Below are 26,447 nucleotides of genomic sequence, written 5' to 3'. Positions count from 1 at the left end.
ATGGGAGGTGGGAGGGAGACAGGCCAGGGCCAGGTACAAAAAGGAGCTCAACCTGCATTCCTGGAAGTAAATGGTCTGCCTTATGAGGCAAGAGTAGACAGGACGGAAGCCAGGAGAGCGGGTATAAGAAGGGAGGCCTGGTCATATTCAGGATGCTTAAAGGCATGCAATACAGGCTTACTGGACCCGGATCCAGTGAGAATAGGGATCAGAACGCATAAGAGGACCAGGCTCTACACATGGTCAACTAAGCTAAAACACAAAATCTAACAGTGGCCCTGCCAGCACCCTGCCTCTCAGGCAGCAAGGTAGCTGACCTGCTAAGCAACAAGGATGCCAACAAGACCAGCCAACAACAGGAACACCTTTGCTTGTCTGCTTCTCCCCTGGACTGCACTGGTGGAGGAAAGGAAAGACTTCAGCTAGCAAAGCCTCTGCCTCCAGACTTGGACCAACAGTCATGGTGAGAGTAGAGATGTTTGGCTTTTGGGATGGGAACTCAGTTCCACCAAATGCCCCAAGGGCATCTGGGAGGTCCTTGTGAGAACTGTCCCCACTGTGAATGGCTTTGAGGCTGGGGGCTTCCACAAAGTGCTATCTTTATTTCTAGAGTTGGGGCTCAGTATGTTTAACCATTCTGTTGTTTCTCCTAGTGTACTATCTGTCTGAAGAGAAAAAAAATGCCTCCTGCCGGGTGCCAGTGGCTCACACCTGTAATCCTAGCTACTCAGGAGGCTGAGATCTGAAGATAGCTAGCGGTTCAAAGCCAGCCTGGGCAAGAAAGTCAGTGAGACTCATCTCCAATTAACCATCAGAAAATCGGAAATGACGCTGTGGTTGAAGTGGTAAAGCACTCACCTTGAGCTGAAGAGCTAAGGAACAGTGCCCACACCCAGAATTCAAGCCCAATGACCAATCAAATAAATAAATAAATAAATAATGTCTCCCATGTTACCCAATCCACCATACTGACCCAAGTTCTTTTTTTTTTTTTGGGGGGGGGTGGTTATGGGGCTTGAGCTCTGGGCTTGAGCACTGTCCCTCAGCTCTTCAGCACAAGGCTAGCACTCTGTCACTTGAGTCACAGCACCACTCTGGTTTTCTGAGTGGTTTATTTAAGAGTCTCATGGACTTTCCTGCTTGGGCTGGCTTTGAACTGCGATCCTCAGATCTCAACCTCAGGTGTGAGCCACCAGCGCTCAGCTTGACCTGAGTTCTACATATGTATACTCTTTACACTTTTACAATGATTATTTTTAAGCATTTTGATCTCATAAATTGGCTAAGACTTTTCAGTGAGCCTTCTCTGCTGAGAGCACACAGAGGCCTTACATTTAGTGCCCTATCTATCCCCTAGTTCTCCAGCTGGGCATCTGTCCCGCAACTACCTTGCCTGCTGGCCATGAAGGTACTTCCCAGCAGTGAGAAATAACATGGCTGCCATAGTCACAGGCCTGTCACAGGCAACAAAACTTAGAGCACAGCCAAGGACCATCAGCCTTACCCTGAACCTTGTCTGCTCCTAATACTCTGATTTTTGGTCTAGACACTAGCAAAGCACCCTGTCTGCCAGGCAGCCCTATCCTTCCCACTTCCCTGAGCAGCCCGCATCACCCCGTATGGCTCTTGCTGTGATGGGCAGACACGGAACCTATGCACACAGCATGACAGCTGACCTCTCCCCAGTTCCTTCATACACAGTGACACAAGCCCTGGCCACTGAGGCAAAACAAGGTGGCCGAGGATCTAGGAAATGTAGAAGAAGGTCTAGCACTGATTGGGCCACACTCAGAAGGGGGAAGGAATTCCACTGAAAACCCATACAGAGGTTCCTTCTCCTATTGCACCATGGGTGGGGACACAACATTGGAAGTCAGGCACAGTGTGAAGAGATGGAGCTACTCCAGCTACAGGATGGAATGGTCTCTGCTTCCCTGAGCAGCAGCCTGGTCTCAGGCCCACTCCTACTGAGCACCACTGCCCACTCCCGCCTCTAAGACAACATCTGCCCAGATGGAGACAACATAGTAGCCAAGACCCTATACCTCCTGGGCCTCCTTCTGGGTCTGAAGCACATAACCCAAGGGGAAGGGCGGGAACGGGCACCAGGGACCCTGCACAGGCTAGGAGGCAAATGCCACAAGGGGCACCTGGTTCCCACTGGAACCCAGGTGCATGCACCTTCCTGCTCAGGCCACAGCAAAGGCCTAAGAAGATATAACCTGGAGGTGACTGCAGTGCCTCAGGGGGTAGGGACATCCTGACTTTCCTGTTTCTCCTACACATTTTTCTGTGTTTGCTAATTTTTTTTTACATGGATCATGTACAACTCAGAAAAACAAACATTACTGTTTAAAATTACATTTGCTGAGTTCTTTTCTGCTGGCCACAAAGAAGGAAGGCTCACCAGCCTCTCTCCAGCCCACAGCAGCAAGTAGAGCAGCGAAACCCACAGGAGTGCAGCTGGACAGGGGGGATGGGCAGGCGGGTCCTGTTTTCCTTGGCCTGGAGTGAGAGCTGTCAGACTCACATGACAGTGAGAAAAGCTGGTCAGCCTCCAGCCAACAAGCTAGGAATCGGAGCCAGCACGTGTGCAAAGGCAGAAGGAGGACACAGGAGGCCTGCCTGCTTCCCACCAGGGTCCTTGGCCCACCTCCACCTGCCTATACCAAATCATGCAGGAAAGCTCCTCTGGTCTGTTATAAAGGCACATTGGCCACTGGCATAAAGCCAGGCAAGTCCCCCATTCTAGGCCACCAGTGTGTCCTGGAAATGGAAATTAGGAGCACTTACCAGGGAGCCTTGTAAAGGTAATGCAACTTGTGACTGTCCTGACTTCTAGGACAACAGCTGGCTGTCTTGTGTTTAGCCATGCCCTCTGGGATGGCTAAAATGAGCCTGTGACATCTCCAGGCCCACACGCTGTATAGCAGAGGGGGCAACTCGGGGCAGGGATGGGAAGTGGAGCAGCACCTTGGAAAACAATGGCAGCTTCTAGAAAACCCATGTGCACATATGATACAGCCTACAAGCACGTGGGGAACTGAGAAATGAGAACTGAGCCTCATGAATGGCCATAGCAGCCTGAGTCACAGACTACCAACTACTGCAACCCCAATGTCCTTCCTTCCCTCATAGTTGTGGAGGGGACGCTGCCAGTATATCTTAACAATAGTGGTTCAGAAATCAACAGGTATAAGAGAACACTCGAAATGTATACACACACACACACACACACACACTCTCTCTCTCTCTCTTTCATATACATATATTCATGCAAAATACACACTAAAACATGTGTGCATAATACACTCATACACTTACACACATATAGTGCATACATACACACTTGGGAGCTGCATGACAGTTCTGTCCTGGTCTTGACACTGCTCTAGGCCATGAGGCACACAACATCATTCCAGAACACTGGGCCAAAGGCTAATAGGTTCTCCTCTACTAGACTTAGGAGACAATGAGGGCAAGCACCCAATGGCCCTGTCCTGCTCACCAGGCAGGTGTGGGCCACCCTCCCTCCTCAGGCCAGCACTCAGTGACCAGGAGACAGGCACCCAGTGGGTGGCTGTCATCCTGAAGAGCCCTTGAGTGGCACAGAAATGCTATAGGAACCTCCTGTGACACATGTATCTCAGAGCCAGCAAAGGGCACAGGGAGCAGCTCTTCCCTGTTACCTCTGCTAGTAGGCTCTATCGTAACACCTCTCAGTTGGGCAGCAATGTGAGGGGGCAAAGTGGCTTCAAAGCACCACAGTCCTCCTCATCCTCAGGAAAGCTTTGCCCTTGTGGGCAGCCAAAGTCCAGGGCACTCCAGTTAAGCAGCTCTGCCAGTCTCTGATTCCGTGACCAGGCTCCCTGAAGACGTCAAGGATCCTTTGTCCAGGATTCTACTCATTAAACTCACTAAGCAGCCACCGGGAAATCAGCCAGTAGCCTTCCCAAGAGACAGAAGAAGCAGGAGGCCAGAAAGCTAGGGACACAGCCCTGGGGGAGGGGCAGGCTGTCCAGTCTCTGGAGTACATGGAATCTCCACAAAAACCTGGCCATGTACAACCATCAAGAAGACACAAGGCGGGACTGGGAAGGTGACTCAGTGGTAGAGCGCTTGCCTTGCATGCCTGAGGCCCTAGGTTTGATTCCTCAGTACCACATAAGCAAAAAGAAAAAAGCCGGAAGTGGCGCTGTGGCTCAAGTGGTAGAGCGCTAGCCTTGAGCTGAAGAGCTGAGGGACAGCGCCCAGGCCCAGAGTTCAGGACCGGACCCCCCCCCAAAAAAAAGAAGACACAAGGCTTATGTTAGTCTCTGATGCTCAGATGGACATGGCTGCATGCTTAGCCTGCCGGCCCTGAGCCCCAGTGCCAAGGCCACCTTTCCACTGCAGCAGTGACACAGCCCTTGGTACTTTATAGGAAGCCAAGTCCTGCCAGTCACCGAGTGCAGCCTGATGCTCACAGCCCCGCTCACATAGCCAGGTGTCCTTCCATCAAAGTGCTGCCAGCAACTTTTCCTGGAAACTCAGGCTGCCTGAGAGGCACCTACACAGCAGGAGGTGAGACTGGGCTGTGGGCCAAAGGTGCAGGCAAGGTGGGAGTGTGGCTTTGGTGAGCTGGGAATTCAAACCACAGAGCCCAGCGCAGATGAGCCCATAGTCATCTGTGATGGACAAATGCCTACAGCCCGGCTCTGGCCCCACGCTTGTGCACTGTAGGCTGCTACTGCAGAAAATGGCAGGGCAGGAGGACTGTGATCCAACTCAGGGCCACAGAATCTAGAACACATTCTAGATACCCTTCACACAGAAGCTAACCAAACCCCAATTGAGACATACTCTGACCAGAGAGAGGCATTGTGACCAAAACAATAGCCAAACCAGAAGAGCCAACCACTGTCAGAAAGCCTCCAATTCACAGACAAGAATCATAAGGTTAGCTGAGGCAGGAATGCAGTCAGGAATGCAGTCTGTCCCGGGCAGCCACAGGTATTGGACATTTGAACATAGCCGTTGGGGGCCCACGGGGCAAGGGGAAAAGGAAATCAAAGCCTGGCGACCCACCAAGGTGGAGGGCCTAAGGAGAGAGCTCCACCCCTGAGCATCTCTGTAGCAGCCATGACTGGTATTAAGCTTTGGGTGCCTCCACAGAAAGCCCTGCTCTGTGTATACTGTGTACACATAAGCACTGGGTCACAGGGACTATAGTCATGACACGAGAAGCAGAGACGCTGGTGATACCTTGAAGTCTCTGGCTTCTCCAACAATGCTTAACCTTCAAGACACTACAGGCCAAAAGATACGTGCCTTTACAATTAAGCATCCACTGTGCATGGGAAAGCAAAAGGGCTCCCTCACAGCCAAGAAGCAAAAGACAAGGACAAGCCAAAGTCGCACTTCCTCCTCTTCAGAAAGATCTAATGACTCCAAGACCTCCCATAAGGCCCCACCTCTTAAAGGTTTCACCACCTCCCCAAAGTGCCATCCTGGGGACAAAGCTCTGTGTGTGTGTGTGTCCGTGCACGTGCGCGTGCGGGTGCACACGCTAATCCTGGGCCTTGAACTCAGGGTCTAGGAAACCTTAGCTTCTTCGCTCAAGGCTAGCACTCTACCACTTGAACCACAGCTCTACTTCTGGCTTTTAGCTGGTTAACTGGAAATAAGAGTCTCATGGACTTTCCTGCCCCAGCTGGCTTCAAACCTAAATCCTCAGATGTTTTCCTCCTGAGTAGCTAGGATTACAGGCATGAGCTAGTAGAACAAAGCCTTTATTTAACAAATGGGCCTTTAGGGGGGGTCTCTGGAGATCCAAACCCTAGCAACAGGCACTCATGTACCTAAAACTCTATTTCCACTTACAGACTAGAACATTCCACATGGTTATCAGAGAAGGTGAATATCCATAGTTATCGAAAGGTCTCTATCCACCAGCAAGAACTTGTATAACATGTCCCAGAAAAGAGCAAACTCTCAAGTACCTGAGAATGATTGTAACAATCAGACCAGATGTCCAGAGAAAACCACCCCACCTCCTTAAATGACATTCAGTACAGCCTCGACTACTCACCAAAGATGAAATCCAATAACCAAGAAAATACACTCAGGGCTGGGGATTGGCTGAGTGCTGTGAGACCTGGGGTTCCATTCCCATCACCAACAACAAACAAATGTGATAGTCAAGAATACTGTCCAAAGAGACAACTCAAAGATGCTTATTCTACTGGACAATTAAACATACTTTTTAAAAACTAAAGAATTCAGAAGGAATCTTTTACTCCCATTTGCAGCAAGGGGAACAGGAAAGGTTTCTCTCTCTTCTCCATTTCTCCCTATTTTAATCGTTTTATTAAAATAAATCAGAATCATTCAAACCAGGGAAGAGAGCCAGGCACCAGTGGCTCACGCTTGTAATTCTAGCTACTCAGAAGGCTGAGATCTGAGGATCATGGTTCAAAGCCAGGCTGGGCAGAAAAGTCTATGAGACTCTTATCTCCAACAAACCACTAGAAAACCAGAAGTGGCTCAAGCGGTAGAGTGCTCACCTTGAGCTGAAGAGCGCAGGAACAGCACCCAAGCCCAGAGTTCAAGCCCCACGACCGACAAAAAAAAAAAACAACAACAGAAGAGGCAGATGCAGATGGCTCAAGTCTGTAATCCTATCTACTCAGGAGGCTAAGATCTGAGGATCAGGGTTTGAAGCCAGCCCAGCAGAGTCCATGAAACTCTTTATCTCCTAAAAACTACTCAGAAAAAGCTGGACGTGGTGCTATGGCTGAAGTGGTAGAGTAGTATCCTTTTTTTTTTTTTTTTGGGTCTGGTCGTAGGGCCTGAACTCTGGGCCTGGGCGCTGTCCCTCAGCTCTTCAGCTCAAGGCTAGCACTCTACCACTTGAGCCACAGCACCACTTCCGGCTTTTTTTCTTTTTTGCTTATGTGGTGCTGAGGAATCGAACCCAGGGCCTCAAGCATGCAAGGCAAGAGCTCTATCACTGAGCCACCTTCCCAGCCCCAAAAGCACTATCCTTGAGAAACAGAATCTCAGGGATAGCACCCAGGCCCAGAATTTAAGCCCAGGACTAGCAAAACAAAACAAAACAAAACAAAACAAAAACAGGGAAGAGAGTTGAACATGTGATGAAAGACAACTTCAGAATGTAAGAGTTCACTATCAGTCATCCTCTGTCAAATGCAAGGAGAAACTACACACTTTAAGTCCTGCAGCTTACTGTGTCAACATTTCCTCAATGTAGCTGTTTTTAAAACCACACACGCAGTACAGTAGTACAGTACAACTGCACCCACATTGTTAAAACAACAATATCAAGTGCTGACACAGTTGCCCTAGAAAGCAGCTTGGTGGGTTTTCAGAGAACCCCCTGTGCCACCATGACCACAGCAGGCACAGACCTGGTACGTCCCCAGGAGAGCAGGCACAGGAAGGCTAATACAGGCACACACACATATCCCAAACTAGAGCTGACTCAATGTCCAAGAAGCACCACCCAGGGAAGATGTACATGTGAGATAATTCCACCGTGAACTAGTATTCAGCCGCAATTATGGAAAATGTGGAGCCAGGGAGAAGAGACCTGGTGAGCCAGCCCAGATGCCTAGGGTAACAAAGGTTCTCTAGGTCTGTTTCCCACATGGAAGATGACCCACCAGTCTGAATCTCTTCAGCCTCGATGTCCAGCTTACACTCAGCTGCCTGCCAGCCCATGTCCAGCAGTGACGGGCAGTAATCCCACCACAGCTAGTTCAACTCAGGGAGACGTGTGTCCAGCCGAGCCATCACTCCTCCCAAGGGTGCGATGACAAAAGCCTGGCTAGAGCAGGAAGCTCTTCTGGCAAAATCCCACTGGACAAGCGTTTTGGCTTGGATAAAATTCTCAAGGCCATGAAGTTCACAGCTTCAGTCTAATGGTTTTATAGGAAGCTGAGGGCTAACTGCCCATGTGATTTGTGTCTAATTTTCAAGCTTACAAAGAAAATGAAGTAGCATAAAGCCACACGGCTTGTCCACGTGAGCACCACGGCCCAAGGCCTATTGGGCAGGATTCCAGAGCCATGACCACGCAGGGATGAGCAAGGCTACACTTGGAGAACTGACTGCCACTGGCCAGCCAACTGCCTACACACTCACTCATCACTCATACACACTCCAGCCTGGCTGGACCTGGTCCCCGTCCACATGGCCAACAGTCACAGCAACGGGCAGCAGATGCCAACAAGCACGGGGATATTTCCTTACATGGTGCTCCCCAGCTCACTCAGAGCCACTGCTGCCCAGGTCAGACCTCACCCCAGACACCCTGAGGAAACCCAGCTATAAGTCTCTGCTCTGTTGCCAGCAGCTGGGTGGCTACAGGTAACCCGGCTATTTATTCTATGGTCTGCAGAGCCAGCCCAGCACTGCATCTTGGCCCTGGCATCTCGGGGCTACTGAAAACCCTGACCCCATGTTGCTGTCCTTGGTTGATACAGGGCCCATCCTGGAGAAACCATGAGGAGCCCTGCCTGCCTCACAGCCCTGCTCCTGCCAGCCAAGGCTAGCCTGCTACAGATGCGTCCACACCCTGCAGACACCTGGTGAGGCCTGGTGTCATGGTGTTATCTCCCTTCATGTGGCTCAGTGTCCAGGAAAGAAACACGATACCCAGGACATATGTCCTTGGCAGGGATAGGGGAGGGGGGAAGGCACTCTGCAGGGTCAGGTGGATCTCAGTCCTCACAGCCCTTTGCAACAGGAACTGGCTCTGGAGGATTCAGTTCAAGTAACTGGGCTCATCAGAAGAGTTTCCCAGGGCACAGGGCAAAGCCTGAGACTTTCCGTCCAGGGAATCACCCCAGAGGAAGAAAATCCTGTAGACTCCAGCCTGCCAGCACCAGGAAGCCCCTGCAAAGCACTGAAGAGAAGAAAGAGCAAGTGCCAGGCCCTTTCCAAGACCAGCTGCCAGGAATCCAGTCACCAAGACAACAGGCAGGACGTCCATAGCAACGATCCTGACAAGGACATCCCAAAGTGCCTATATTGTCCCACAAATGCCCCCCCTGCCACGCCCCAGACCTCAGCACCAGGGCAGGGAAGGCTGCAGCCCCATGCAGTCTAGGCTGCTAACAGATTGAACCCACAGGCCCAAGTGGAACCAGACTCCATGGAAACCACTCCCCAAGGGGCGATGAAATTTCCAGGACATGGGGACATGTCCGCTGTGCTGGCAGAAGCACACAACACTGGACTGTGGGAAGTGGACACACAGGCCTGTGTTCTACAGATAGACATTACTGGGAGTGGACGCAGCAGATCCCAGAGCTTCACGCAGCCATTGGGGGACAGGAGGGGACCAGCGTTGTACTTTTCCACCAGGCCTTGCTACCCACCCTGCTCCAACACTTAGGCTAAGTTCTCCATATTTTTCCTCTAAAAAATATGCCTGACACCTCCTTTTGATCCTTTCCCATGAAAACCAGAGACTAGCGCCCTGGCAGCAGAGGTCGGCACCTGTGTTGGGAAGGATAGCCTCCACTTTGGTGGAAGACTGGCTCCCCAAAAGACAAGAAGGGGGTCTGAGGATATAAATATGCCCGCAAGCCACAGCACCAAGTCACAGAGACCATACCAAGAAGCAGGCCTGGCAGCCTGAGAACTCACTCAGGCTCCTGCACTCTATCCACAAGGACAGCATCTGTGACCTCTGCCAGCCAGCCTGCCAAACCACAACTCCCCATGAACCGCCTCCCCGCCCCCCAAGATCAGTGGACCACCCGCTGTTTCTGTGGGGCCAGAAGCCACTTCTCAATACCTGTGATCACAAAACTAAACACAGTCTGCGAATCTACCAGTAGCTCCATGCTGAAAACCAAACCAAGAGACCAGAGGAAGCATGCAAAACACATTCATCTTTTCTCTTACTCAACATATACTTTCACTTTTTTTTTTTTTTTGCCAGTCTTGGGGCTTGAACTCAGGACCTGGGCATTGTCTCTGAGCTTCTTTTGCTCAAGACTAAGACTCTATCTCTTGAGACACAGCGCTACTTCTGGCTTTTTCTGTTTATGAGTGCTGAGGAACCCAGGGTTTCATGAATGCTACGTGAGCACTCTACCACTAAGCCACATTCCCAGCCTTTTACTCTTCTGTTATTGATACTAGGGATTGAACCCAGGGCCTTCCACTTGGAAGGCAGAAGCTTTACCACTTGAGCCATGTCCCTGCCCATTTGTTTTTTAGTTTGTTTTCTCAAATAGGTCTCACACTTTTGCTTGGGCAGGCCATGGACTATAATCCTCCTACTTCTACCTCTAGAATGGCTGGGGTTGCAAGTAGGTACCACTATACCCAGTCTCAATACAATTTTTTGTTTGTTTTTTCAGGGATGGGGAGTTGTTGCTTGTATCACTTGAAATCAGAGCCTGGGCACTGTCCCTGAGCTTTTTGGCTCAAGGTTAGTGATCTACCACTTTGAGCCACAGCATCACTTCTGGTTTCCTGGTGGTTAACTGCAGATAATAATCTTACAGACTTTCCTGCCCGGGTTGGGTTTGAACCGAAATCCTCAGATCTCAGCCTCCTGAGTAGCGGGGATTATATATGTAGGAGCTATGGCCCCAACTTCAAAATGCATTTTAGTAATCAAAATACTCACCTATTAAAAAAAATAATAACTTGAACTTAAGCAAAAAGAATGCCTATCACTCACTTCTGGGCTTGGGCAGGAACTTCAACCTTGGCCATATAACCCATCAACCCTAAACCAGAGCCTCTGTGTAAGTCCTTCCAGGGGTCAGGGGCCTGGATGCAGGAAGCTGCAAGGAGGGATGGCTAAGAAAGAAAAGAAAGCTACAGGTTTTATAAATTAAAAACCTCCCCAGTGATTCATGCAGATCATTTTCAGGAAACCAGAAGAGTCTTGAGAAAGGAGGAAGGACCACAGCTCTGCCCTCAGAGGCTGGAGCTCTGGGAGAGACTCCAGGGGCTGTGGGACGTCACCCTCCATCTGGAATCCAGGAACCAGGAAGAACCAATGCTAGGAACAGAACTTAATGGCCTTCTAAACGAGTTTAGCAAGGCACGGAAGCAGGTGCCATGCTGCCCTGTCTCCCAGGAGCCTCTGCAGATGTGATCAAGGTGCCTTGTGCATACAGCTGCCAGTCCCCAGGGGTGCACAGCCATGGGGAGCCCAGGGTGAGGCAGAGGTGCCAGGCTTATCTGCTTTACAGACCTCCTGTACCACCCACTCTCATGCCATAGGCCTTGCCCAACCAACAGTTCTGTGCAAGGGATGCTCAGGGTGGCCTAGATGGACAGAGTCCTAGTGATCAACCTGTGACCATGCAAAATCTGGTCAGGCACCAGTCAAGGGGATGGGGCTCTGCCTTCCTATTCAGGCATGCACATTCCAGCATAATGATCCCTTTGGGTACCACACAAAGGCCCAGCTGGCAACACTGGAGTGGCACTGCAGCATGCTTACTCCGATCTTTCCTTCCAAGATAAGGCAAGGGCCTTAGCAAGTCATCATCTAATGGCAGGTCTATCAGTTTGTGTTTTGTGGGGCTGGGGAAGAGGTTCAATTGTGGAGCACTTGCCTATGCACCAGACCCTGGGTTCTGTATATATATGTATATATGTATGTATTTATACATACACACCCAAATCACATCAGTCTCAAAACTGATAGAATAAACTTCTTTTCTGGTTATTTGTAATAGTAGGTTACCGTACACATCTATCTGGACATAGGATATAGGACGACCACCAGCATGAAGCCCTCCATGTCCCCATCGCCATCCCCATCCCCGTCCCCGTCCTGCTAGGACACTGGGCTCAGCCCAGATGTGGGCACAAGCCTCAGAGGCCAGCCAGTACCACGCTGGGGCACCCTGCTGCACACCTCCTGGGATTCGCCATATGTCGACTGGCGGACACAATGTGTGGCCACTGAGCTGGGTGGACTACTGCAAAACACCAGCTGGAACAGCAAGGGCACCACTGTGAACTAAGCAGATAAGCACTGCACAGTGAAACCTAAAAATCACACAGGAAGGCTGGGCCAGAGCCCAGGGTAGGGACAAAGCCCGTGACACAGACAAGAACAGGGTGCACATTCTCGTGGCCACTCAATTCCACTGCTTACACCCAACAAGTGGTGGAGCCCCACACTCTTAGCACATGTTGTGCTACATGTGAACAGTTCTTCTAGTACCTAGGTTTGATCTCAGGACCAGGTGCTTTACCACTTGAGCCACACCCCAACCACTATTACATGTGAGATTTCATACTCTGGTTTCCAGATCCTACCCCTGGCATGTGTCACAGTAAGAAACAATGTCCCCTTCTGTTCCAAAGCCTCTTCCAGAGAGCACAGGCCAGGCCACATGCAGGCTTTACCCTCCTGGGCCCTCACTGGCCCACATAGCAGCCTGTAGACATGGTAGCTGAAGAGAGGCTCCTCCCACTTACCTGAAGCCCTCTTGTCCCACAACCACCTGAGGAAACACTGAGACGGTCCCCCTGTAGCTTGTACCAGGCCTGCACCACAGAGGCACTGGGCCTTACCTCAGAGCTGGCTTTCTGCTTATGAAGCATGACCTCAGCTACTGCTGCCCCTTCCTTCTTTTGCTTTTTGCTCTTTTTCTCCATCAGTTGAGGAGCTTTTCTCTTCTGTTTTGCCATCCTGCAAGACAGAACACACTGCTAAATGAGGAAATGAGACCTTAGGACACAGATCATAACAAAGGGGGAGAGTACACTCCCACAATAACACAAATACAAAGAAATTTTATTTTTTTTTGCTGGTCCTGCAGCTGAAACTCTGGGCTTGGACACTCTCTGAGCTTCTTTTTGCTCAAGGCTAGTACTCTACCACTTGAGCCACAGCACCACTTCCAGCCTTTTCTGTGATTAACTGAAGATAAGAGACTCAAGGACTTTCCTATCTGGGCTGGCTTTGAATCCCAATCCTCAGATCTCAGCCTCCTGAGTATCTAGGATTACAAGTGTGAACCACCAGAGCACGGCTAGGGGATTTTATTTTTTAAATGCTAAATATATATAAGTTAAAAGAGGTCAAGTACAGCTAGGCACCAGTGACTGACACTTGTAATCCTCACTACTCAGGAAGCTGAGATCTGAGGATCATGTTTGGAAGCTGGCCTGGTAGAGAAGTCCATGAGGCTTATCTCCAATCAACCAGCAAAAATCCAGAAGTAAAGCTGTGTCTCACGTGGTAGAGTACCAGTCTTCAACAAAAAAAAGCCAAGTAAGAGCATGAGGCCCTGAGTTCAAGCCCTAGTATCAGCACAAAAATAAGTAAAAATAAAAGAGGCCAGGTACAGTGGTCCATGCTTATCATTCCAGCTACTCAGGAGGCAGAGGTAGGATTGTGATCAGAGGCCAGCCTGGCAAAAACAGAGACCATACCTGAAAAATAACTGAAGCAAAGAAGGGATAGGGACTTGGCTCAAGTGATAGAGAGCACAACTGTCTAGCAAGTGAGAGAGGATCTGAGGTCAAACCCAGTAAAGCCAAAAACAAATAAATAGAGAATGTTGGTAATGGAAAGACCCAGAAGCACTGGGCCTCCCTGGAGACCAACCTGGGCCAAATCTGGGAGAGAGCCAGGAGCGGGCATAGAGCATGAGCTGGGGACCCTGCCCCGCATGGCGTTGCCACTGATTACAGTGCACTGAAAGTTGATGACTACTCTGGAATCAGAAAATTCTAAGCCCCATGGTCTTTAATTAAGCCTTGCTTTAAAAAGTATCTGAAGCCAAAGGCTCCAAATTTCAATTAGCCATATAATAAGAAATCTTGAAAGAATAGGACTGTTGACACAGGGGCACTGAAGGCACCAAGCCACCTCATCAGAGAACTAAAAAAGTTCAGCAAATATTTACACACTAGGTAGGAAAAAAGTTAAATCTACACTCATTCCGGGAATATTATTTTAAAATGGAATGGCTAAATCTATTTGTGAAAAAGAAGAAAAAGACATTTCCGTGTTATTGAGTGGTTTCTTTCAGTAGTTCCTAACTTTGGGACAACAAATGTTTGTCCTAGAAAACATCATTTACTTTTATATTTGATTAACTGATTTTCAACTAAGATGCCAAGACAATTCAGAGGTGCAGTGACAACTGAACAGCCAGTGTCAGAGAGGGAATCTGGATCCCTACCTCATACCATACACAAAAACGAACTAAACCTGGGCCAAAACCCTGATCAGAGGAGGAAAACGGGTCAATCTTTGTGAACATGCTGGTATTTTAGATCACTAAAAACATATACAGCAGAAGAAAAGAAAAAAATGTACTATATCGAATTTAAAAAATTTATGTTATAAATGGTGGCAAGAAACTAAAACCAGAAAGAAAGAAAAAAGAACGGTAACTATTATTGAGATGGTAGGGAATTAGAGCCTCGTTCACCACTGGTAAAATGGTGCAGACACTCTGGTAACTAATCTGGGCAGTTCCTCAATTAAAAACAAAAACAAACAAACAAAAACCATGCCAGCTGCCAGATGCCAGTGGCTCACACTCATAATCCTAAAGACTCAGGAGGCTGAGCTCCAGAGGACTGTGGTTCAAGGCCAGCTTAGAAGAAAAAGTCAGAGAAACTCCAACCAGCAAAAAGCCAGACTGCAGGCATGGAAGTAGAAGAGTGCCAGCTAAGCAAGCAAAACCCTGAGTTCAAATCTTAGTTCCAGAAAAAATACAAAACAGAAGTTCATAACAAGCAGCTACCCTCTGACTACCAGCAATTCCACTCTTAGATGCATGTACAAAACAAAGAATACAAAGAAGTGTCACATGACCAGCTGGAAATATTCACAGCAATAATGCGAGACTATCCACAAAGTACAGAGAACCTAAATGCCCAAATGTGATATAACCATACAGTGGAGTAGTATTCAGCCCCCCAAAAAGAAATTCTAGCACATGCTACAACTATAAAATGGATGAACCTTGAAAACATGCTAAGTGAAAGGTCAGACATGAAAAACCACATAATGGCATAATTCCACCTGTAGGAAATATTCATAATTTCAAGTAAAATACAAGCAGAAAGAAGCCCATGGGTGCTGAGCATGAAGGCAGCAAGGAGGACAGGAAGTGAATCTAATGTCTTTGGGAAGAAAAGTGTTCCAATATTAGGTTGTGGGGATAGTTGCACAACTCTACAAATACACATACATTTTTATTTTTTGTTAGTCATGGGGCTTGAACTCTGGGCCTAAGCACTGTCCCTCAGCTCTTCAGCTAAAGACAAGCGCTCTACCACTTGAGCCACAGTGACATGTACCCGGTCGGTACCCAGCTACATGTACTTTTGTTTTTTTGGTTGGTTATGGGGCTTGAACTCTGGGCCTGGGCACTGTCTCTCAGCTCTTCAGCTCAAGGCTAGCACTCTATCACTTGAGCCACAACACCAGTTCAGGCTTTTTCTGCTTATGTAGTGCTAAGGAATCAAACCCAGGGCCTCATGCATACAAGGTAAGCACTCTACCACTGAGCCACCTTCCCAGCCCTACATGTACTTTTTTTTTTTTTTTGGTCAGTCATGAGGATTGAACTCTGGGCCTGGACGCTGTCCTTCAGCTCTTCAGCTCAAGGCTAGCTCTCTACCACTTGAGTGACAGCACCACTTCCGGCTTTTTCTGTTTATGTGGTGCTGAGGAATCGAACCCAGGGACTCATGCATGCAAGGCAAGCACTTTACCACCGAGTCACCTCCCTAGTCTCTTAAAGGCTATAATGCCATAGACTTAAAATGGAAATGCTCAAGTGCCCTTTTTTGAAGAAAAGAAAGAAGCCGGGTGCCAGTGGCTCACACCTGTAATCCTAGCTACTCAGGAGGCTGAGATCTGAGGATTAAGGTTCAAAGCCAGTCTGGGAAGGAAAGGCCGTGAAACTCTTATCTCCAATTAACCACCAGAAAAATGGAAGTGGTGCTGTGGCTCAAGTGGCAGAGTGCTCACCTTGAGCTGAAGAGCTCGGGAACAGTGCGCAGGCCCAGAGTTCAAGCCGATGACTGACAAAAAAAAAAAAAGATGTGGAAAATACATGTGCTGAGATGCGTGTTGGTGAAAGCCATGTGTACCCTTAAAGTAGGACAGTATGTTTACAGCCAGAGCTGGGACCCATAAGCTACACCTGTGGTACCACTCACCACTGTCAGAGAGCTTATGTTTTCTCACAGGCCTTCAGGAAAACACCAAGTGACTTGGATCAAATCCTACAAAGCAGCACAAGACTAAGTTCCCTGGGTGGGGTGGGTGGAGGAAGAGGACTGTACAGGAGCAGGGGTAGAGAAAAAGCCCACCATCAAATTTCCAAGAGTTCAGTGAAGGGTATCCAGAAATGGAGTCTGAGTCCCCACACCCACATTGATCTACTCCAAAACCACATTCTAAACCGCCCAGCCTCCAATACTCAGCCCATAGATCCTGCTCTCCTCTATGCCCTCCCTCCCACATCCTATTTGAGTATTAATTTAGGGCTTGAAGGCCATCCCACCTCCTGTCCTTCCAGGGGGCAACGAAGGCACCCTAGAACCCAACTGCCTTTCAGTCACTATGACCTGCCACCCCTGCCTGTGCAATGGGGCTCAGTAACAGTATCCTGTTCCCCACTCCAGCCCCTTTCCCACAGGGCCTCATCTCACCTCTCCCAACTCTTCTCTCCAACTTCTCCCTGCCTCCACCCTCTGGAGACAACTTCAGGCTTGGAGCAGACCCAGAGGCACTTGGAGAAACTTCCACAAGCTCCCCCCAACACCACATCAAACACTTTACAATGCATAGCCTCTTCCCCTTGACCACAGCATCACTGTAGGCAACTTACCCCATCTCCACCAGCTTTAGCTCTGCCTTCTCACTGCTCTTCCGGAGCAACTTGCCCTTTAGTGAACCCCATTTACTCAAGCGAATCCTAGCCCCAGCCACTTTACCACAAGGACACCATGTGACTAAGGATCATGGCACATAGGGTACTTGGCCAGGTGACAGCAGCTCAGCTTTCACCATTGTGAGGCCTCTTCTCAGAGTTCTCCCAGAACTATACTGCTTACTTGGTACATTATACCTGTGTATCTCACCCACATACCTATAACCCCAAACTTAACACACGACAATGACAGCTCCTGTTCCATCTCCCCTCCATGTCTGTCCTCTCAATAAACAGCCAAGTGATAAAACAATCCTAACTCACTGGGTGCCAGTGGCTCACACCTGTAATCCTAGCTACTCAGAAGGCTGAAACTTGAGGACCATGGTTTGAAGTCAACACAGGCAGACAAGTCTGTGAGGCTTAGCGCCAAATAACCAGCAAAAAGCCAAAAGTAGAGCTGTAGCTCAAGTGGTACAGCGCCAACCTTGAGCAAAAAAGCTATCCAGAATATCACTTGTGTTTACTATCTATACTCTACTATCTATACTCTGGGTACACTGGTCCAGGCCAGTCTCTCTGAGACTAATCTCTAGTCCTGCCTTACCCCTCCAGCTGATTTCCCATACCCTTCTAGAGTTAAAATATCTGTGTCAGATCCGAGTCTCACCTTGGCTTGAATGCTTCTCTGGGTGTCCCTTGGAAACTGCAGGGTCTCTCCCGTTGATGCTCTGCGCCCACCTCTGGAGCCTCCTCTCCACTTCTTTCCCCTCAATGGGCCCCAGCCTCTCCCTCACCTTCGGCGTATGCCTACATGTTTCCCCAGCTCACAAGTTCTCTTACATGTTCTCCCCGGCTTCTCCTCTCCACCTTCCACCCGCCCGTGGTTATTTTTCTCTCAAAGGTTCACATCACCACGTGGTCTCTCCCATCTAGAAGCAGATGGGACTTTAGTCCGACGTTGGTCTCCACCTGATCCACAGCTGTGGCCCCGTAGCCTAGAGCAATGACGACACACAGGAGGAACCCAAGGAGCGGCCATTCAATGAATGGATGAATAAATGAAAGATGGAAATGCGGGACAGGCTTACGAGAGAAAGGGAGTGCCAACACCTTTGCGGGCAACTAGGGCTCGCCGCCTTCCCACCCCGGCCTGCAGGCCGCCCTCAGCTCGTCCACACCGGGCCAGCCGGGGCCGCTCGCCGCCCGCCGGGCTCCCGCGGGTGCCGACCACCGGGTCCCGCGCCGAGGCCTCTGTGGACCACGTGGAAGGCGGTAACCCGGTGCCCACACGCGGCGCCCGTCGGGACTCGGGGTCTCCTCGGCAGTCCCGGCGCCCCCGACGCCCAGTCACGGCCCCTTACCTACCTGAGCCTGTCTGCATACGCCCAGGTCCGCAGCGACACCTGCTTCCGGCAGGCCGGGCGCTTCAGGTACGCGCCAGTCCCGCCTTCAGGAGCGTGGCGCCTCCCATTGGTGGTCCGTTGACTCCATCTTCGTGCTGACCAATGGCAAGTGGCAGCTGCAGGTCCAGTTCTGGCGCGGTGTGGTTGCGTCATCTTTCAGCGCCTCTGGCTGCGGGGGCAGGAGTGGAAGCCACCGGTTGCCAAGGCAACTTACCCAGGACCGAGCGCGCGCTAGTGGCGAGCGGCAGCCTGAGTGCCGCGCTGCGCTTTGCGCCCGTTTCGCAATGCGCCGGGCAGGCAAGAGCTGCAAACTAGAGCCTGGCGCCAGTGGCTCACGCCTGTAATCCTAACTATACAAGGAGGCTGAGATTTGAGGTTCGCAGTTCGAAGCCAGCCCAGGCAGGAAAGCCCCGAGAGACTATCATCTCCAATTAATCACCACCCCACTCCCCAAAATGGAAGTGGCGCTGTGGCTCAAGTGGTAGAGCGCCAGCCTTGAGCTGAAGAGCTCCGGGACAGCGCCCAGGCCCAGAGCTCAAACCCCACGAAAAGAAAAAGAAAGAAAACAAAAAGAAAAGAAAAAATGCTTTTTTTTCTTCTTTTTTTTTCTTCTGGTCGTGGAGCTTGGGGACTGGGCACTGTCCCTGAGCTCTTTTGCACAAGGCTAACACTCTACCACTTTGAGCACAGCACCACTTCCAATGTTATCTTGTCAAATACCAGGGTGCAGCAGAGTGCTTGTGGCCATGCCTACCGTTCTACCCAACTCAAGAGGCTGAGATCTGAGGATCACCGTACAAAGCCAGCCCTGGTAGGAAATCTGTGAGACTCTTAGCTCCAATTAACTACCAAAAGCCTGGCGTAACACTGTGGTGAACTGTTGGGACTACTCTTGAGCTAAAAAGTTCAAGGTCAGGGTCCAGGCCCTGAGTTCAAGCCACATAACCTATAGACACTTACAATAAAGAGGATGACTGTGTCTCCAGAAATATGGGTAGTACTAGGTGTTAGGCCCACTGGGGAGAACTGGCCCCTTTCCTTGTTTTTTTGCCCATGAACCCCATTAGTCCCCACCCAGCACCTGTAAACCAGTTAACTGTCTTGCCTAGGGGCAGCAGGAGGTCCCTTGGGTTCTCATTTCCCCATCCTTTGAGGTCACCTCTGCTTCCACTGTGGCTACACCCCTCCCACCCTCCCCTATATAATCTTTCTCCTCCTGCCATAAGCTCTCTTGTCCTGCATGACTCCATCTTGTGCAGGTGGGCAGTTTGGTCTCTCCCTCTCAATAAATCCTCTTCCCCTGAGCCAGAGGGAGATTCCTTTCAGGAACCCTTATATGCTAGGTGAGAGAGTAGAGTCAAGGCAGATGTCAGAATAGGCAGGTACTCTCTAGGTTCCCTCTCTATGGATAGTTTCTGGGCCTTTAATTATTGGAGAGGCCATGCTGGGATTTGAACTCAGAACCTTGTACTTGCTCCTCTGGCTCTCTACCACTTGAATCATGCCCCAAGTTTTTGCTTTGGTTATTTCCCAGATAGCTTCTCACATATTGTGTGTGTGTCCTGGCTAGCTTGCATCACAACCCTACTGACCCCCTTCCCAGAAGCTGGGATGACAGGCGTGTTCCACCATCCCCTTTTTTGAGTTGGGGTCTTGCTAACCTTTACCCTGGTGTGAGAAAAAGTAGTCTTTTCTGTCAAACCAAAGTGCCTCCATCTTACATAATGATATTTCCTGGTTTTGATATTTGCTGGAATTGCTTTTTTACTTCAATTGGAACTATTATCTGCACTGTTTGTGACCAGCCAGCCATGTTAGGAATATGAATATGTTAAAAGGAGTTCAAAGAATAAACTGCAACTACCAGGTATGCTAATTGTGACCAGCTAGCCATATTAGGAAGATAAATCTTTATCAATAGAATTAAAAAGAAGATCCCTTTGAGTGGGAGTCTTTTTTGGGGGGAGGGCGGGTATGTGGGCCATCAATTCAGGGCCTTGGTGTTATCTCTGAGCTCTTCTGCTCAAGGCTAGTGCTCTACCACTTTGAGCCACAGCACCATTTCTGATTTTCTGGTGGTTAATTGCAGACTAAAAGTCTCACAAAATTTCCTGCTTGGGCCAGCTTCGGCCCCAAATCCTCAGATCTTAGCCTCCTGAGTAGCTGGGATTACAGGCGTGAACCACCAGGGCCCGGCTTGAGTGGGAGCTTCCCACTGACTTCATCAACCTATTCCAACTATATTTGTCAGTTACCCTATTCCCAATCCTGCTTCCAGCCAGCTGTGACAAGAGGGGATAAAAGGTAAATCAAATCTTTTATAAGAGTTAAAGAACAGTTCTATTTCTAACCTTGGCAATCGATGTGAGTCTAGTCTTAACTCCTTGACAAGGAGCAGAGACAGTTTGGACTCTGATAAAAAAAAAAAAAAAGCCTAGCAGAGCCAGGCAGTGGTGGCCTACATCTGTAATCCTAGCTACTCAGGAAGCTGAGACCTGAGGATACCAGTTCAAAGCCAGTCCAGGCAAGAAAATCCATGAGACTCTTATCTCTAATAAACCTCTCAAGAACGGCCAGAAGTGGTGCTGTGACTGAAGTGGTAGAGCACTAGGCTTGAGCAAAAACAATCAGGAACAGTGACCAGGCTTTTGAGTTCAAGCCCCAGGACTCGCAAAAAACAAAAACAAAAACCTACAGGGCTGGGAAGGTGGCTCAGTGGTAGAGTGCTTGCCTTGCATGCAGGAGGCCCTGGGTTCCATTCCTCAGCACCACATAAACAGAAAAAGCTGGAAGTAGCGCTGTGGCTCAAGTGGAAGAGAGCTATCCTTGAGCTGAAGAGCTGAGGGACAATGTCCAGGCCCAGAACTCAAGCCCCACAACTGACCAAAAACAAACAAAACAAAAAGCTAGCAGATTTCCCTGCCTGGTGTGCCTGTCTAGCTTTGAGAGTGATGGCATTGCACCCTTTTGCACAAAAGTAAATTGTCTTGACAAAATCTCCTATATCATTAAGACTATACTTTCAGGGATCATTTCTGTAGTTTGTTACTAGAGAAACCTCACTGATTATGTGTAGAGTATCGTAATGGCCTATGACAGAAAAGGAAGAACTGGAGACTGCTATGATGGTATGATTGGTTTTAGTGCTGATGAACCTTGGGACTCTGTTATAGATACATGGAGCCCATCAGAAGGGCAGATGGCTTATGCATCATAGGGTGGCTCTGGATATGATTATTCCTATGCAGGGAATAGTGGCTCATATGGTGATCTTGGTGGACCTATTATTACTACACAAGTAACTATTCCCAAATATTTGGCTGGATCTATTATTGGCAAAGGTGGTCAAAGGAATAAACAAATCTGTCACGAGCCAGAAGCTTTGATCAAAATTGATGAGCCTTTAGAAGGATCCGAAGATTGGATCTCCAGATTCAGGATGCACAGTATTTACTGCAGAACAGTGTGAAGCCGTATTCTGGAAAGTTTTTCTAAGACTAGTGAAGAACTGAAGGAGTCCTGCATCTTTTTTTTTTTTTTTTAAATCTGCTTCTGCTTAAAAAGCCAACATTCCTCTGCTTCGTAGTATTCTGCATTTGAGGTGCAGTGAAATCTTTACTGTTCACCAGATGTTTTAGTTCCTTACAAACAGGGTTGGGGGGGAGGGGGAAGGTGTACAAAACTAACATTGAGCCGGGCTCTGGAGGCTCACGCCTGTAATCCTAGCTACTCAGGAGGCTGAGATCTAAGGATTGCACTTCAAAGCCAGCCTGAGCAAGAAAGTCTGAGAAACTCTTATCTCCAAATCTTCAATAAACCACTAGAAAACCGGAAGCGGTGCTGTGGCTCAAGTGGTAGACACTCGCCTTGAGCTGAAGAGCTGAGGGACAAGCTCTCAGGCTGAGTTCAAGCCCCATGACCAACAACAACAACAAAAAACTCACATTGAAATTCTGAAACAGCAGCAGAGTGGATTTTTTGTTCATTGTTGGTGGTTTAAAAAAAAATTCCCCCTATGTAATAACTGTGAACACCTTGCTTGTGGTTACTGTAAACAGTTGGGGGGTGGGACAGGGAGGAAAGTAACAATAGTTCACATGTTCCTGGCATTTGTTAGAGCAGTGTGCAGAATGTAATGCTCTTTTGTAAGAAACTTTTTATGATTTTCAAAATAAATTTAGTGAACCTAAAAAAAAAATCTCCTATATCAATGTCTATTCCTTTCTGATACTGGGGCATTGCTGTGCACTTCTAACACACAGCAGAATTCTGCTGATCTCCACTACCTCCTGAGGCTCTGGGACTACAGTGACCCACGGTGCCCAGTGTGCTGTTAGTTTTTTTGGCTACTATAATTTATAATAAATACCTGTCTTGTGTGTATGCAAGAGAGTCTCTGTAAGGCACAAACTCAGACTTGGGGGGGCACTGGGATAAACATGCTTCACTTTTGTGGGGACATTGTTTTCAAAAAGCAAAACTACAAAGCTATCTTTTATATATAGACTGTTTCCATACATCTGTCTCCGTCTGAACTTCCTATTACATTCTGTCTTTTCTTCAAGTGCCAGCATGAAGCCATCTTGAGGACCAATCCCCCCCTAAAGCTTTGTTTTGTTTTTTGTCAGTGGTGGGGCTTGAACTCTGGGCCCGGGTGCTGTCCCTAAAGCTCTTCAGCTCAAGGCTTAGTGCTCTAGTGCTTGAGCCACAGCACCACTTCTGGTTTTCCGGTGGTTTATTGGAGATAAGAGTCTCATGGACTTTCCTGCCTAGGCCGGCTTTGAACTGCTATCCTCAGATCTCAGCCTCCTGAGTAGCTAGGATTATAGGTATGAGCCACCAGTGCCCAGCCTCACAAGCTTTTCTAAGTATTTCCTTCCAAGTAGCTGGAACTATGGGCATGCATCACCATGTTTGACCTGCCTTCCTTATTCTTTCATGTTGTGCTTTCCACATGAATGAGAGTATAGAACTACATAGTCCAGAAACAAGCTTGCTGGTGTCCTAACCAGGATTATGTTCCGTTTATTATTTTAGAGGAAATGGACATGTGAAGAACAAGGACTGTCTTTCCATTCATCTTCATCTCCGCTTGCATGTGTGGAGTATGTCCTAAGGATTTGTGCCTTGGACGTCTGGCATATGCCTCGTTAAGTTAATTACTAAGTACTCCATCTTCATTGTCTTTGTAAATGGGATTTGTTTTTCCATTATGCTGTCGGATTGTTGTTTATAGGAAGGAAGGATATCGACCCTGACTCCTGCGTTGGTTTTATGTTCTGTTGACTTTCCTGTTTGGGAAGCCATGGCCATTTTAGGATCTTACAGAATTGTCATTCCTGAGTTTACTGAACCCTGTGCTTTTGTTTTTGCAGGATTTGAACTCAAGCCTTGTACTTGCTAAGCAGACACTCCACCACATAAGCCAGGCCCCCAGCCCTTTAGTTACTTTTAGTTATGCTTTGGGTTTTTGTCACACACACACCCCCCAAGTCTCTCATGCATTTTTTTGCCCAGGTCAGCCTGACTGTAGTCTTTAAACCTCTTGAATAACTGGGATTACAGGTATGCACCACTATTCCCGACTAATACCTTTTTTCATTTTTTATTATCTTTTAAGTAGTTGTACAAAGAAGTTCCCAAGCTACAAAACAGTATATGAATACAAAGTGTCTGACATTGTTACCTATTACTTCTAACCCACCCCTTCTCACTTTTTTTTGTCAGTTGTGGGGCCTGAACTCTGGGCCTGGGCACTGTCCCTCAGCTCTTCAGTTCAAGGCTAGTGCTCTACCACTTTAAGCCACAGCACCACTTCCTGGTTTTTCTGCTTATGTGGTGCTGAGGAATTGAACCCAGGGACTCAGGCATGCAAGGCAAGCACTCTACCACTGAGCCACCTTCCCAGCCCCTCATTTTTTTTTTTTTTAAGATTAGGTGATTACATAAATTTCACGTATGTCACAGTATTGTGGAATAGTGACACTTAAAGTCACAAACACATTTTAACCTTCACAAGGCACATTGTCATTATCGTGATCTATAAAGTTTTTGAATTCTATGAGCTTTGACAATACCATTATTTCTTCCACATCAGGTGATAGTTACATTTCTTTCCTTTTGCTTAGTGTAAGCTGTTCCCTCTTTCCCTCTCATTCCTCCTTTCCCATCACCGTCTTTGGGTTGTTTAGTTCATTTTCATCTATATCCAGTGCCGCTGATGGGCCCGGGCCCCTCTGTTTTATGTTTTCCTGTTTCCCACTGATTGTGTCCTCTTAGCTTCCTTCCATTGCATTCATATATGTACCATATATGTGGTCAAGAACATAGAGTCAGTTAACAATGATAGGACAAAATGAGTGGCAGTCCTTTGTTCTTGAGTCTTGTTAACTTTGTCATATCTCCTTGCATTTTGGCTTTAGCATCCACATAACAGGGAGACCATGTGCCATTTGTCACTTTGCTCTTGGCTTACCTTGCTCCAAATGATTCACTCTAGTTCCACCCATTTCCCTGCAAATGCCATTATTTTGTCCTTTCTAATGGCTGCATAATATTCCATTGTACCATAAAAACATCTTTCTGTTGGTGGTGGGTTTTCTCCTAAGATAGTAACAGTAATTCTAAAAAAATTAACCTTAGTTTATAGTTCCAAACCAAAACCTGCACTATGCGCAGAATGTAAAATTAGAGAGCTGCTCTCCTTTTGTATTTAAAACAAACCACAATTTTTTTGTATTTATTGTAAGAAACAGCTTTTTTTTTTTTTTTAAGGCAGCATCTTGTTATATAACACAAGCTGGCCTGGAACTTGAGATCCTACTGCTTCAGTGTCATAGGCTGGGATTACAGGAGTGTGTCACCATGCCTGGCTAAATCTTAGCTGGTAATACATTCTAAGATCTTATAAGGAGAATGTGTGGAAACTCCCCACCCCGTGTCCTGACACTAGAAGGGAGGACTCAAAGTCAACAACTCAAAAACAACAACTCCGGACATTAAGTGACCGTCTCAACCAACACAGCCCCTGTGGGCCTCACTCCCCTGTGTAACAAACTTGGTCAGAAGTTGTTCTATCATTTCCTCAAAATAAAGCAAACCTCCATGTTCCTGGGGAAAGTTCACACAGTCACAGGGGTCAGACTAGTTTCCTTCTCACATGCTTACAAAGTAAGTAGTGCTGGTGGATCATGCTTATAATCCTCTTTACTCAAGAGAATAAGATCTGAAGATGGTAATTCAAAGCCAACCCCAGAAGGAAATGTTCTGTCTCCAGTGAACCCGCAAAATGCCAGAAGTGAAGATGTGGCTCAGGTGGTGGAATGCCAGCTGGACGAAAAAGTCAGGCAAGAGCTGGGTTCTGATAGCTCACACCTGTAATCCTCGCTACTGGAGGCTGAGATTTGAGGATTGCAGTTTGAAGCTAGTTAGGTCAGGAAAGTCTGTGAGACTCTTACTTCCAATTAACCACCAGAAAACCGTAAGTGGAGCTGTGGCTCAACGTGGTAGAATACTAGCTTTGAGTGGAAAAAGCTCAAGGACAGCACCCACGCCCTGAGTTCAAGCTTCACAACTGACTGGGGGGGGGGGGGGGAAGGGGGGGAAGCTGAGTGTGGTGGTTCTGAGTTCAAGTACTAGCACAAAAAAAGCAAAAACAAAGAAAAAAAAAAAAAAGACAAACCTTAGTGTAAAAGATTTCCATGTTCAAACTTAAACTTGGGAAAGACTGCTCTGATCCATTTTGAGGAACTTATTTCAGAAACAAACTTTCAAATTTGGTCTTCAGCTGACTGCACAAAAAGAATTCAAAGTTCCCCTTTCCCACGGTGAACTGCACAACTAAGACGAGCAGCATCTGCTAAGCGAAGCCAGCTTCCTGCTCCCCAGGACAAGGGCTGCCCCATTCTGATTCCAATAAAAAGCCTTTGGTGACACCTTGTGGACAAGTTTGAGATTGCAACCCATGCACCACTGGCAGCTGGCTATGCTGGAGATGGGGACACTGAACGTTGGCTTGTCTTGGGTGTACCCAGATGTGACAAGGCCCGAGGAGAGCTTACCCAGGGATGCAGTGATGTGCTGGGACCAGAAGTACAAACCTCCTGGCCACCCCAGCAGTGCGACTATTCCTGATTTCCCAGCTGAGTGG

At 48.2% G+C, this 26,447-nt stretch overlaps 1 protein-coding gene and 1 pseudogene across 1 annotated transcript in view; one reads left to right on the top strand and one right to left on the bottom strand.

Annotated features, from left to right (window-relative positions):
• Window positions 1-18,451, bottom strand: part of CUNH7orf50 (chromosome unknown C7orf50 homolog) — a 103,794-nt gene extending 85,343 nt beyond the window's left edge. Inside the window, exons 1-2 of the mRNA XM_042686784.1 lie at window positions 18,261-18,451; window positions 12,562-12,679 (exon numbers count right to left, since the gene is read on the bottom strand). Coding sequence (XP_042542718.1) covers window positions 12,562-12,679; window positions 18,261-18,451 — 309 coding nt within the window. The remainder of the gene's footprint in view (window positions 1-12,561; window positions 12,680-18,260) is intronic.
• A 2,857-nt stretch (window positions 18,452-21,308) lies between these two features.
• Window positions 21,309-21,495, top strand: LOC122113924 (annotated as a pseudogene).
• The last annotated feature ends 4,952 nt before the right edge of the window (window positions 21,496-26,447 follow it).

The sequence above is a fragment of the Dipodomys spectabilis genome, unplaced genomic scaffold, assembly GCF_019054845.1.
Source record: "Dipodomys spectabilis isolate Male_0828 unplaced genomic scaffold, ASM1905484v1 ptg000098l, whole genome shotgun sequence".
Taxonomy (NCBI): Eukaryota; Metazoa; Chordata; class Mammalia; order Rodentia; family Heteromyidae; genus Dipodomys; species Dipodomys spectabilis.
This window is presented reverse-complemented; position numbering and strand designations above follow the sequence as displayed.